The sequence below is a fragment of the Pogona vitticeps genome, chromosome 2 (assembly GCF_051106095.1).
Source record: "Pogona vitticeps strain Pit_001003342236 chromosome 2, PviZW2.1, whole genome shotgun sequence".
In the NCBI taxonomy this organism is placed as follows: Eukaryota; Metazoa; Chordata; class Lepidosauria; order Squamata; family Agamidae; genus Pogona; species Pogona vitticeps.
Window position 1 is genome coordinate 62,554,398 of NC_135784.1, and position 14,834 is coordinate 62,569,231.

The 14,834-nt window shown below is 44.6% G+C and overlaps 1 protein-coding gene across 5 annotated transcripts in view; it reads left to right on the forward strand.

Annotated features, from left to right (window-relative positions):
• The first annotated feature begins 1,648 nt into the window (after positions 1 to 1,648).
• Positions 1,649 to 14,834, forward strand: part of ABTB1 (ankyrin repeat and BTB domain containing 1) — a 49,658-nt gene continuing 36,472 nt past the window's right edge. The window contains exons 1-4 of one of the 5 annotated variants that reach the window (XM_020798061.3): positions 1,649 to 2,071; positions 5,966 to 6,028; positions 11,533 to 11,588; positions 13,726 to 13,870. In XM_020798061.3, the coding sequence (XP_020653720.3) occupies positions 2,016 to 2,071; positions 5,966 to 6,028; positions 11,533 to 11,588; positions 13,726 to 13,870 (320 nt within the window). In that variant the 5' untranslated portion in view covers positions 1,649 to 2,015. Of the gene's footprint in view, positions 2,072 to 3,704; positions 5,301 to 5,392; positions 6,029 to 11,532; positions 11,589 to 13,725; positions 13,871 to 14,834 lie in introns of those variants that run through there. The other 4 variants (XM_072989543.2, XM_020798060.3, XM_078385253.1 and 1 more) reach the window with 4 other exon arrangements.

Consider the following 14,834-nt stretch of genomic DNA (forward strand, 5'->3'; position numbering starts at 1 on the left):
CATAGCAAAATGGTTAGGTTGCTTCACTGTTGAGAAGAATATTTGGTGCTCATGAACCTTCAAGATAACCTAATTCCTAGAAAAGGCTGAAAATAGAACTCTTTCTTTCTTTCTTAAAATGGGATTACTTGGGTTTTCAAGTTACTATCACACAGGCTAGTAAGCATATATTTTATACATGTAATCCCAGATGTAAACTGAGTTGTTTTTTACTTTTATTAACAATCCTTGGAGGGGGGGAATAAAAGGAGATATACTGCAAGACCTATAACCCAATTACCAATACAATCACATAAACAATAAATTCATCCATATGAATAATACAATTCAGTCCTCCAGTCCATTAATACATGGGTTCTATTGAGCTTAAAAGACAGCAAACTAGTACTCCAGCCAAGATGTACCGATAACTGGAATAGACAGAAATGGGACATTATTCATTCAACATTCAAAACATCACTTGACCACAACAGCAGCCTTCTACCATAGAGGTCTACCAGGGAAAGGCTGTCTTTCAACTTGTTTCTTACCAGGAATTACCTGCCAAGGAGGAAAAGAAGTTATAGCAGCACATCAGCTTTTGATTTTGAGTCCTCTGTCTGGAAAATGAAATATCCAGCATAGTGTTGAGAATATAGGCGGACTAAGAGCAAAAAATATTGAACTTGCCTATTTTGTCTTTGAAACATGAGTTTGGTATCACATATTCTCTTAAAAAAGCTAGAGCTGGAAGCCTTAAACATTTTCTCCTACTGATTCTGTTTCTGATGCCCAAAATCCCACCAGGCGATGTTTTCCTGAAAATGCTGGCTACAGAACCATCCAAACCCCACTACAAGAAGAATAAAGTCATGAGTGGCAAACCTCTCCTGATTAATTGTTTTATTTGCAGCCTCAAATACAATAGACTCTTTCATGATAAGAGTCATCATTACTGGGGAGCAGGCTTCACATGTTTTATGGGTTCAATATACATACACGCCTTATATTTTGGTATTCTGTACTTTATTTTGCGTTTAACTGGTTTGGCTAGTTTGAGCCCCATTCAATGGAAAACTAATACAAAGGACAAGGTTTTTAAAAAATAAATAAACTCCAAGCTATAATATTTGAGAGCCTAACATGGGAAGACGGAAGACTCAGTCTGCCTCCCTGCCAGCCTCATCTCACCCCCTGCAAAATATGCAACGGGGATAAATTTTAGGACAAAGCCCACCCACCCCAGACCACTTTTGCCTCTCACACAAGAGAAGCAGAGGTTGATAGTGTTAAGATTTCCCGCCTGCTCCTCTTCCACTTGTTGACGAAACGGACTCCCCACTCACTCACTCACTCACTCACTCCCTACAGCCATGAAGTTCCGATGTTCCGACCTCGGGACGACAGAAGCCCCGAAACAACGCGCGGTGACCTCAATCCACGGAGAAGGCCTGCGGGCGGGCAAAGGTCCCTGACCCTCAGTCCAGCCGACTATGCACGTCTGCACTCAGTCATTCCCAGACCAAGCTTCCGGGTCAAAGACAAAGGCTGCTAGGCGGGTTAAGCAGCTCCTGCGCCGGCCCTGGCCCTCAATCCAGTCCAAACGGCTGCTCCAGGGTGGCCGCCGGCCCCCAGCACCGAGGGGCGGGGGAGGACCTATGGCTTAACGCAGGGCAAGCGAGAGCCCGGAGAGCCCGCCTCCGCCTCCGCCCTCCGGAGCCGTAGCCAGGCTTCCCAAGGCCTTCTGTCGAGACCGCCCGAGGGGGCGGAGAAGGGGGCGGGACGGCGCGGCCGGGCCGGGCCGGGGGGGCGCTGCTGTGTCCCCAGGAGAGAAGGCGGGGAGGCAAAGCGACGCGGGCGCCGGCAGGACCAGCGGGCTCGGCCTTCACCCTTATCAGCCCTTGGGCCGCCGTCTTTCCCTCGGAAGCCGGGCTCTCCCGGGCTGCCGCCCTTCCCAGGCTCGGCCTGTCCCCAGGACTCCCGCGCCTTCCCCGTCCCGCAGGCCGAGTCAATGCGGCGCCTTCTTCCGCCGAGCCATGGACACCAGCGACCTCTTCATCAGCTGCAAGAAAGGCGATGTTGGCCGAGTGCGGTGAGGCCCGCGCCCCCGGGGCCAGAGTGGCGGCGGCGGCGGCGGCGGCGGCGGCGGGGTGGGTGGGAGCAAGCGAGAGAGAAGCTATTCGGGGCGCTGGGAGAGCGAGGAAAGTTGAGCCGGGCGGGGGGCGGGGGGCTGGCTGGCTGGTGCCCTAGGCTGACCGGGACCAGAGCGCTTGGAAGGCTCCCCTCCTAAAGAGGCACGGCTTGGGAAGGAGCTGGCCGGAGAAGGCGCTCTCGTCTGAGACATTGCTCGGCGGTGCCGCTGGTTCAAGCAGGCGTGTTTACCTCCTGCTTCTTAGCAGCTCCTGTACCAAAGTTTTCTTTAACGGGGTGAAACAGGGTAACGACAGGAGATGTTTTGGGTTATTGCACACGAAACTGGTAAGAGTGCAGAGGGGTGCCCTAGAAGGGGATTTCCCATAACCTTGGCCAAGCCGCTCCTCCCACTCGGGCTTGAAAAGAGAAAACATGAACGAGTCGCTCGCCTGGTGTGTGCTAGGATAGAGGCGGGCACGTTTACTGCGACATAAGCTTTTGTAGGCTAGTGTGCCTAGATCTAGGAAAAGCAGGCAGACACATATAGCTGCCCAGAACCGGTTGCCAGGCATGGGGAGGGGGATTGTTCATAGTGTGGTTAGACAGAAGTGAAATTAATGAAGTGCAGATGGTGCAAATTAAAGTTTAAACTACATATACGGAACCTTTCCAGTAATTGTTTACAAAGCAATGTTGAGTAATAACACAAAGCATCTTGGCATTGATCATATAATTAACATCTATTGCAGTGTAAAAGGGATACCTAGTGTGGGTAGCTCTTTTATGCTGCAGTAAATGTGAACTATCTGATGAGTCGTCCTATAGACTTGAGTAAGGGACTGGGGTTCCTAGGAGGGCTTGGTTCTCATTTCTGCTCAGCCTTTAAAAGAAGTGGCAAAGCCACTCCAGTCCAATCAGATTATTCCAATTGACTGTAAACAGCACTGAGGCTTATTATCTTCTATATAGCAATACAGAACATTATTTTATAGTCACATGTTATTTTGTGATAGTTGTAATAATAGGAAAAGCTTTTTTGATAGTCTGTATATTAGCCAACCTTCCCTCTTCTCACCATTGCTATGTATTTGGTAATAAACTGACTTGTTACCACGTTGCTTCATGTCAGCAACAGGAGGTTCTTTGTAATGCTTGTAAGAAGAAAAACACATTTTTGCCTCTTCTAGGCTATCAGTTCAGTTTCATGTTGTGAAACAGCTGACAGCTTCAGATACTCCCAGAGCACCAAAACATGAACTTACAAGAGAAGAAATGGCACATCAAGGTCTTTAATAAATATATTTACCCCACTTTGGAGAAGATATGATTTCTTTAAACTGTTTTACCGTATTTTTCGCTCCATAAGACGCACCTTTCCATAAGACGCACCAATTTTTTAGGAGAAGAAAACAGGAAAATATAATCTGTTTTCTTCGCTCCATAAGACGCACAGACTTTCCACACCCCTGTTTTGTGGGAAAAAAGTGAGTCTTATGGTGCAAAAAATACAGTAATTTACGTGAAATGTGTGGTCCTTACACAATACAGTGCAAGAGTAGGTGATAACTTTATTAGACCATTAAAAATACTGTCTACTAGTTTTTGTGAATTAAAGTTGACTTTCTCAAGCATGCACTGGTGTCTTGTAGACAGTGCAGAGATATTAGAGTCCCAAAACTTCATTGTAGATGGTTGTGCCAGGCTTGTTTTTAACAGGAAGGTTAGAAAAAGCACAGACTGCATTGGAAGTGTAGTTTTACAACCAGAGCTCAGGTAGTTGTTGATTGGATATCACACCCCAGTTCTTCAAGCAAAGAAACCCAGGCATTGTGCATATATGCTCTCACATGGCTTTCTTTGGAAACTGATGTTTTAGAAGTCTACCAAAAGCATCGCCTACTCCAGCATTATACAGTGGTACCTCGCATTACGATGTTAATTCGTTCCAGCGAAATCGCTGTAAAACGAAAATGTTGTAATGTGATTTTAAAAAGCCCATAGAAATGCATTAAAACCCGATTAATGCGTTCCTAGGGGCTTGAAACTCACCGTCCAGCGAAGATCCTCCATAGCGCGGCCATTTTCGCTGCCTGTGCAGCGAGGAATCCATGCCAGAAAAGAGCGGGTGGTCATTTTGTTTACCCGGTGGCCATTTTGAAACCGCCAATCAGCTGGCCGAAAATCATCGCTTTGTGATGATCGGTTCCCGAAGCAGGGAATCAATCATCGCAAAGCGAAATTCCCCCCCAAAACATCGATGTCTAGCAATTTCATCATCAAACGAAGCGCCCATTAAGTGAGGCACCACTGTATTTAATTTATGTATTTAATTTTTGTATTCTTGAAGGCTTTCAGGGCCAGAATCCATTTGTTGACCTTTTGCAGGCTATATTTTTCAGTGCTGGGAGCCAGACTTTGTTGAGTTTTAGATTTTCTTATTTTTTGTTGAAGCTCTGCTGGTGTTTGTGGATTTCAGTAGCTTCCCTGTGTAGTCAAACATAATTATTGCTGATGTTGTCCAGTACTTCTGTGTTTTGAAACAGAATTTCATGAAAAATGCAGCTTGCAAAAGGTCAACGAACTCTACCCAGCCACAAGGACCGGTGATCACTGCACCCAAAAGACTAGCTAACAGCACCCATCAATCAAAGTGACAGATCATCTCCCCCTCTTATTACGACAGTACACCCATAGCAAAACAACAACACCCTGATAACCATAATCACCCAATCTCCTGAAAAGGACAAAAAGCTGATCCCACAGCTATAAATACTCCACTATCCCACACACTACACCAGACCACAGACAGAGTTCTAACTCCTGTCCTTTGAAGATGCTGGCCACAGAGACTGGTGAAACATTAGGAAGAAAAACCTTCAGAACACGTCCAAAAAGCCTGAAAAACCTACAACAACCACTGTTTAATTTTATTTTATTTTGTTTTAGCCCTGACAGAATGACAGTCAAGTGGGTCCTAGAGCAAACTAAGCCTGAACTATCTCTGGAGGCAAAAATGATGAAACTGAGGCTCTCGTACTTTGAACACATAATGAGAATACAAGATTCTCGGAAAAATATAATAATACTGGGAAAGGTTGAAGGCAGGAAAAAAGGAAGACCAAATACAAGATCAAATAGCTGTCTTGGGTCTTTTTGGGGAGAAAGGCAGGACAGAAATATTTTGATAGGTAGGTAGGTAGGTAGGTAGGTAGGTAGGTAGGTAGGTAGGTAGGTAGGTAGGTAGGTAGGTAGGTAGGTAGGTAGGTAGGTAGGTAGGTAGGTAGGTAGGTAGGTAGGTAGATTTACTCCCTCAAGGAAGCAACAGGCTTGAGATTGCAAGAGCTGAGCAGGGCAGTTGAGGACAGGACAGTTTGGAGGTTACTCATGCATAGGGTTTTCATAAGGTGGAGGCAACTTGACAGCACATAACAGCAAATGCAGTGTAGCATACAATGTCACTCACTAAAATTAAATCAGTACTGATCACAACGTTAAAACATTTTGCTTATGAAGCATCCAGTATCAAAAAAAAAATTAACTTTGTAGCCTGCATAATTGACGTAAACCATTCAGAGAGTGCTTGAAGCACTGTGGGGTAGTATATAACCAACACACTTTGCTTTTGGTTTTTTGTGATTTACTTTCAGCTGTCATTCTTAAGATCCGGCAGAAAATAACTCAGCACCTTGGGCTTATCAGCCAAAAAGGAAGGTTTTGCTGGAGTTTCACTTTTCTTCTATAGAGGGACTAGAATATTATGCTTTTTTTAAAAAAAAAAATTGCAAAACGATGCTGAAGCTGTACCTGAAGTCAGTTCAATAAATTAAATCTGTTTCCTTGTTTCTCGTTTCAGATACCTTCTTGAACAGAGAGATGTTGAAATCAATGTCCGAGATAAATGGGACAGTACCCCTTTGTGAGTGCTTTTGCTTTGAGACCTGCTGTTTGATAATCCATATAGTATTTTTAGAAATTTTTATTTTAAGGCTTTGCAGCATTTTCCCTTCTCAGCTGTGGATATTTTGTTCTGAAGAAAAAGTATACTGTACTCCGTATCCTATGTCCTGAAGGAGGGCAGAATTTCAGCTTTAAAAAGAGAATGAGGAGGAGAGTGTGTCACATGAAATTCCCTAATCCTATCTCTTACTTAATTTGGTAAAAGAGCAGGCCGGGTAGGTGGGACTCGTCAGCCCTGGAAGGCAGCCCATCTAGGAGAAGGGAAACTCCAAATTTAAACCTCCACTGCCTTGTGGCTATATCCACTTATGGAAAGGGCTTCAGGAGATAACCTCGAGGCAAAATCTGGAGCCGGAGTCCCGGAGGCATTTTCTTTCATTCTGCCAACTCCTGCGACGTTGCTGGAACCAGTTGTATTGGCTCTTGCCTTTCCACTGGACCATTTCAGCGATGTGGAGAGGGGGGATTTGCTGCTTGGGTAACAGCCTATCCTCCATACTATTTTACCCAGGCTTTGTGCTCTGGAGAGGACACTCCAGCTTCGCATACAGCGTCGAAACAACACGGGAAGTAGCAGTTACCGGTTATAAGTCTCTGCTCAATTGGCGTAGAGCAGGACGCCAGGGGCTACTTCTGACGGTGGGAGAGGTCATTGCACCTCACTAGGTAGATACCGCCCACCTTAAGCTGGGCAGCCCCCAGCCAGTAAGGTGCTACCTCGCCACGGTCTGTTAACCTCACGGGGTGCGTGGGGTTTAGGGTGAAACCCGACAAGCAGATCGACAACTGTGCACCATGCAACAATCATAAGAAAACTTCTGCCCTAAAGCTGGGCACCTGGAATGTACGGACAATGACCCCTGGCTTTCCTGACTACGGCTTTCCTAACGACCTGCAAGAAATAGACGATGTGCGCAAGACAGCTGTCATTGATATGGAACTGAGTAGACTGCAGATGGACATTGTTGCCCTGCAAGAGACAAGACTGCCAGACTCGGGATCTGTCAAAGAAAAAAACTTCTCATTCTTCTGGCAGGGAAAACCATCGAATGAGACCAGGGAATATGGTGTTGGCTTTGCAGTCAGAAACACTCTCCTGAGATGCATTGTTCCACCCACTGTGGGGAGTGAAAGAATCCTGTCTCTGCAGCTCCACTCATCAGCAGGACCAGTAACCCTCATTAGTGCATATGCACCAACACTGTCATCCACTACAGAAGTGAAAGACAAATTCTGCGACGATCTGGCAGCTACTATCAAAAAAGTCCCTGAAAGAGAGTCACTGTTCATTCTTGGAGACTTTAATGCTAGAGTTGGTGCTGATCACAATTCTTGGCCCACTTGTCTAGGCCGTTTTGGCATTGGAAAAATGAACGAAAATGGCCAACGCTTACTGGAGTTTTGCTGTTACTATGGTCTCTGTGTCAGCAACACATTCTTTAATACGAAGCTGCAACACAGAGTTTCCTGGAGACATCCAAGATCCAAGCATTGGCATCAGCTCGATTTGATCCTCACTCGACGTTCTAGCCTTCCTAGTGTGACGATCACACGCAGCTACCAGAGTGCTGATTGCGATACTGATCACTCCCTGGTGTGTAGTAGAGTAAAACTGCGAACAAAGAAATTGTATCGCATGAAAAAGGAAGGAAGACCACGTATTGACATCAACAAGACTCGCGATCAAAGAAAAGTGAAGGAATTTGCCCAAGCACTCGAGGAAACCCTTCCAGGTCCAGCTAATGTAAATGCACCTGAACGATAGGAACACTTCAAGAACACTGTCTACAACACCGCCTTGTCCACCTTCGGCAAGAAGACCAGAAAGATGGCTGACTGGTTCGAAGCCCAATCGGAGGAGTTAATGCCAGCCATTGAGGATAAGAGAAGAGCTCTAGCAGCATACAAAGCCTGTCCTAGCGAGTACAACCTGCAAGCTCTTCGAGCCGCTCGTAGCCAAGTCCAACAGGCTGCCAGGAGATGCTCCAATGACTATTGGCTTCAGCTTTGCTCTCAGATACAGATAGCAGAGGACACAGGTAACATCAAAGGAATGTATGATGGTATCAAGCAGGCCTTAGGTCCATTACAGAAGAAATCTGCTCCCTTGAAGTCTACTACAGGTGTGATCATCCAGGACCGAGCACAGCAGATGGAACGCTGGGTGCAGCACTACTCTGAGCTATATTCCAGAAAGAATGTAGTAACCAAAGAAGCATTAAATAACATTGAGTGCCTGCCTGTCTTGGAAGAGCTGGACAGCGAACCAACCCTAGCAGAAATAAATGCGGCCTTGGATTCCCTCACCTCTGGCAAGGCACCTGGAAGGGACAACATCCCTGTTGAAGTGCTGAAATGCGGTAAGGAGATCATCATCACCGAACTGTATGAAATCTTTTGTCTCTGCTGGAGGGAAGGTGGAGTACCACAGGACATGAAGGATGCAAACATTGTCACGTTGTACAAGAACAAAGGTGACAGGGGTGACTGCAATAACTACCGTGGTATCTCTCTTCTTAGCGTTGTAGGGAAGCTGCTTGCCCGTGTTGTGCTGAAGAGGCTCCAGGTGGTTGCAGACAGAGTCTATCCGGAATCACAGTGTGGATTTCGAGCAAATAGATCCACCACTGACATGGTATTCTCCCTCCGACAGTTGCAGGAGAAATGCAGGGAACAACAACAGCCACTCTTAGTGGCCTTCATAGACCTTACAAAAGCATTTGACTTGGTTAGCAGGGATGGCCTTTTCAAAATACTTCCCAAGATTGGATGTCCACCTCATCTCCTTAACATCATCAGGTCCTTCCACGATGGAATGAAAGGCACTGTAGTTTTTGACGGCTCAACATCAGATCCCTTTGACATCCGAAGCGGAGTGAAACAGGGCTGTGTCCTCGCACCAACACTTTTTGGGATCTTTTTTGCTGTCATGCTGAAGCATGCCTTTGGAACTGCAACAGAAGGTGTCTATCTCCGGACTAGATCAGATGGAAAGCTCTTTAATCTCTCTAGATTGAGAGCGAAGACCAAAGTCCAACTGAAATGCATGCGGGACTTCCTCTTTGCAGACGATGCAGCCATTGTTGCCCACTCTGCTGAAGACCTCCAACAACTCATGAATTGTTTCAGCAAGGCCTGCCAAGACTTTGGACTAACAATCAGCCTGAAGAAAACACAAGTCATGGGCCAGGGTGTGGACTCACCTCCCTCTATTACCATCTCCACACAAGAATTGGAGGTTGTTCATGACTTTGTGTACCTTGGCTCAACCATCTCTGACACCCTCTCTCTAGATGTCGAGCTGGATAAACGCACTGGGAAAGCAGCCACCATGTACTCTAGACTCACAAAGAGAGTATGGCTCAATAAGAAACTGACAACACATACCAAGATCCAGGTCTATAGAGCCTGTGTCCTGAGCACACTCCTGTACTGCAGTGAGTCCTGGACCCTTTGTGCCCGGCAGGAGAGGAAGCTGAACACCTTCCATATGCGCTGCCTACGATGGATTTTTGGTATCACCTGGCAGGACAGAGTTCCAAACAGAGTAGTCCTAGAACGAGCTGGAATTTTCAGCATGCATACATTACTGAAACAGCGACATCTACGCTGGCTTGGGCACGTTGTGAGAATGGCTGATGGTCGGATTCCAAAGGATCTCCTATATGGAGAATTAGTGCAGGGAAATCGCCCCAGAGGGAGACCACAGCTACGATACAAGGATATCTGCAAGCGGGATCTGAAGGCCTTAGGAATAGACCTCAACAGATGGGAAACTCTGACATCTGATCGTTCAGCCTGGAGGCAGGCAGTACATCACGGCCTCTCCCAATTTGAAGAGACCCTTGTCCAGCAGGCTGAGGCAAAGAGGAAGTCACAAAGGAAGCAAAACCAGGGAGCTGGACAGGGGACAGATTGGATTTGTCTCCAGTGTGGAAGGGATTGTCACTCTCGAATTGGCCTCCTCAGCCACACTAGACGCTGTTCCAAGTCCTCCATACAGAGCACGATACCATAGTCTTTCGAGACTGAAGGATGCCTACTACTCCGTATCCTGCATGCTGCTCTTGCTTGTAATCCCATATGATCACACCCAGTTGGGCCATGCTGTCTATTCTTGACTGCTTCCACTGGCAATACTTTTTTCTGCCTTAGAAGATGCTTCTGGATGGCAATGGAGTCCATGGCCACTGCTTTTGTGGCAGAATGTGTTAAGTATTTTAATAGAACGTTAAGTAGAGCCTTGCTTGATTGGGCCAAAGATCCATCTAATCTAGTGTCCTTTTTCCAACACCAACATGCCATCAAAGCATGAATCACCCTTCTGTATGTCCCTAACGTATGTCACCCTAAAGCATACCTGATAAGTGAAAGCCTTGTGGTGCAGTAATTAAACTGCAGTACTGCAGCCAAAACTCTGCTCATGGTCTGGGTTCAATTGCAGATAGCCGGTTTGAGGTTTGATCAGCCTTCCAGGCTTCCAAGATCGGTAAATTGACTACTCAGCTTGCTGAGAGTGGGTAATTATAATTAAATTGTAAACTGCCCAGAAAGTGCTTTAAGCACTATGAGGCAGTATTTAAGCAGCACGCTTTGCTTTTTTCCTTTGATACAAAATTTCTGCCATAACAGACTAGTTAACGTAGGCATCTCTGGAGTGGCATACTGTGTTCACGAAATATTAAGCACTTCTATTGTCTTTGGACCATTTGTGTTAGGTGCCGTTCTGTTTCTAGGCAATATCCTATTTTTGCCTATTTAGACCTCATAGGTTGGAACCTAATGGGCTCCCTTTTGCTGCATGAATGTTCCCATCTTCCTACTTCAGGTCATCGTTTGAGGCCTTCCCTTAATATCCTGTCACCTTCCTAGGAAAAGAGCTTTTGTATTTGTAGCATTGTTTCCCCCCAGCTAATCTACAGCTGGGTGACTCTTCGATGACATCTGATACTCCCTTCTTATTCACCATGGCCTTACAGTGTCAGCCTTTTAGCATTACTTTTAATCTAGAGCTCTGTTTTGTTTGTTACAAGAGGGGGTGGTCTCCAGTGGTCCTTGGCATAGCGCCTTTGAAGAATTTTGACCGATGGCCTATCTCACATGCTCAGTCCACTTTCTCTTATGCCTGCCCCTTCCAAAGTACATCCTCTGTGAGGCTTTCTACCCCTGAGGAAAAGAGAGTTGGAAATAAGTCTTCATGGCTCTTGTCCCCAAAGAGAGACATATGAATTGAAGACATGGGAAAATTGCTCCCCCCCCCATACTTGTTTAGGCTTTAGCATTATTAAACCTACTAGATCACTCTTGTGTAAGGGGTTAGTCATTCATGTGATTCTAGGTTCTCCGTTACATTACAAAGCTGTTATTGGGGAAGGACTTTTGGAAACTGACATTTTTAGGCATTTTGTAAAGTTTTCGTTTCTAACAATATATTTCTGGCAATATATTTGCTCTTCTTTACAGATATTATGCTTGTCTCTGTGGGCATGAAGAACTTGTACGCTACCTTCTGGCCAGTGGTAAGAGAAGCTGATAGGTTCCCTCTTCCTCCTGGACGATATGTGCAAAATCTGTGTTCCCCTATCTCCATGAAATGGCAGCATGTTGAACCCGTTTGCTGTCCTGCTGTGTAGGAGAGCTGCATAACCTTCATTGGATTTCTTGCTTCCTATTGGGCAAAGAACTTCTATGCTTCTTCCAAGATAGGCTTTCCTTTGTGATAGTAGTATTAATGAAGAACTGGTTAGAATCCTGTGGTGTTAGCCTTTTTAGAATGAGATGTTATCTAGTGTAAAGGGCTGCTATTTTTAAAATAGTCTTCTTGATCTCATTTTATTTGACAAATATATATGTTAATTTGTTTTTTCCCTTTTTTAAAAAAGTAAAAATCTAAGTACAATTAATTAGACTTTAACTATGGAAATAATTGTGTTTGTTATTTGCCTTTACTGCTTTTTTTTAGTAGAAAAGCAGAATGCAAGAGTAACAAATACACATAAGTAATAAATCAATATAGACTCAATAGTAGAAAGTCTTAGAACCAGCAGTAATTACTTTTATTTGCAGAACTGTCTAGGCTTCCAGGTTTTAAAACTCTGCCACCATTTAGTCTTTCACCTAGCAGTTTCCTCAGAGGATTATTATACAGTGGTGCCTCGCTTAGCGATGTTAATTGGTTCCAAAAAAACCCACATTGCTATGGGAAAACATCGCTAAGTGAAACAGCATTTCCCATAGGAATGCATTGAAAACCGGATTATCCGTTCCAATGGGAACGGATTACCGCCCTTAAGCGAAAATTGCCATAGGAAACATCACTAAGCGGAATTTCCCCATTGGAAACATCGCTAAACGGAGCACAAGATCGCTCCAAAAACCTCATCGCTAAGCGAATACATCGTTAAATGAGGCAATCGCTAAGCGAGGCACCACTGTACTGCTTCTTAAAAGCCAAAGTTATTAATGTGGGCAAGAGCAGATTTGTAGAAAGTTTCTACTTTATCTCTGCTAGAGATTGGCATGAACTGCTGATTTGGCAGTTCAGTGTGGTTCGTTTCCTGGACAAACAGCTGATCTGTAGTCCGCGGCTCCGCCCCCTCCAGCAGACACCCATCCAGCAGCAGTATCATGCCCTCCCCTACATTCGTTACGACTTTCTACTATTGAGTCAGTATTAGCTCATTGCTTATATTTATGTAGTTATTACACTTGCATTCTGCTTTTATGCTTAAAAACAACAACAGCAGTAAAGGCAAATAACAAACAATTATTTCCATAGCTAAAGTCTAAGCAACTGTACTTCTACGTAATCCCATGTTTGTTTTAACAATGGTTACGTTTATTATTTGACATTTACAAATAATGTAAAGGTTGCATTCAGTGAAATGCAGAGCTCTAAAACCTTGTTTCTAACATCATATTGGATGACATACCAGGCAGACATAGAAAGTTGTACTACTTATTTATGTAAGAAATAAAGGTCCTGCCTGGCAGTGCAGTGTTGAATGCAACAAGCACAGCTTTTGAGAGCTCCATAATGGAAAATACCTCACAGTAAACATCCCTTGCTGTTGTCCTGAGGAAGATGTACTTGAGTGATTATCTTAAGAACACAGCATGAACTAAAAAGATGGAATTTTAGACTCAAAGCAGGCTCAGGTTGCCATAGAAGAATAATGCATGTCTGAGATGATGTGGCAGTGTTTGCTTAACTAATTTCTAGACGTATACATGTCACCAGGCTGCATCAAAAATGGAAATACTCTTACCAACAGGCATACTGAGTTTTGGCAGCTAAGAAGAGCCTTGCTGAATTGCCTTGCCTGGATAGGCTTTGCCAGAGGCCTATCTAGCTCAACATCCTGTTCACTCAGCGGTCAACTGGTTGCCTGTAGGACGCCACAAGCAAGATATGAGAGACTGAAAACTGGCAATGCTACTCGCAGCATTGAACATCTTGTGATGGCGAGGTCCTCTGTAACTGTGCACTGTGCAAACAAATACTTCCTTTTATCTGTTGTGAATCCTCCACCTTTAGGCGTTGGTTGATGCCCTCAGGTGTTGCAGAGGGAGAAAAGCTCCTCTTTGTCCATATGTTTCTTCACAATACTTGCAGCATTAACTTCATATCTAAGTACAGACTGGCCTTCCTTGCAGGTGCAAAATGTGAGGCAAACACCTTTGACGGGGAGCGCTGTTTATATGGGGCCTTGAGTGACACTATCCGAAGGGTGCTGAAGGAATACAAGCAGATCACAGCAAAGTGCATGAAGAGGGACTACTACGATGTCTTCCTTCAACGGTGAGGAGTTGTATATACAATGAAAGGACATCTTCACTAGGAGGCTTTGAAATAATGACATGCTCTCTTCTGTTTGCATTTACCTGCCATGTCGGTGCTTGGAATTTGTTTTTGTTTTAATTTGGATGACTTTGGTGCCTTATAACTGGGGGCCGCCCTTGAAAACAGTTCAGAAACTTCAGTTTTACGGAACTTGGCTGCCAGATTTTGAACAGTTTCGGCTAATAACAGTCATATGACTTTAATTTAATTTATTAATTTAATTTATTATAAACTACAGCATAAAACACATAAACCAAAATACAAATCAATTGTGTTCCACACCACCCTAGTCGGGACCTCTTGTAGTAGTCGTCTTCTTCCATTGTCTTTATTCTTCTTCCTTTATTTCTCTCCTCTCCAGAACTGCATTGATTCCTGATCTGGAACTTTCCCTTTTGTTAGCACATATTCAATAAATCTGCCCTGTATGTCATAAAAATTAATTTACCTCTCCTTTCTTGACCTTTAAATTACAAGTTAATTTATCATTTATAGCAATATTCCATATTTCATTATACCATTCTTCCATTTGAAACTCAAGTTCTGATTTTCAAATTCAAGTTTTAATTTGACTTTAATGTTAAAGAACTGCTATGGCTGCCTGTTTGCTTCTGAACCCAATTCAAGGTGTGGATCCTTCTCTTTAGTGCTCTAAACCAGTGGTTCTTAACCTTGGGTTACTCAGGTGTTTTTGAACTACAACTCCCGGAAACCCCAGCCAGCACAGCTGGTGGTGAAGGCTTCTGGGAGTTGCAGTCCAAAAACACCTGAGTAACCCAAGGTTAAGAACCACTGCTCTAAACAGTTTGGGGACACATACCAGAAGGTGCACAGCCTTTCATACCAGCCTGCCAACACTTTGAGATCTTAGATGGAGATCTTTCTCCAAGCATTTTCCAAACTAGGAATGTGTACCGTATGC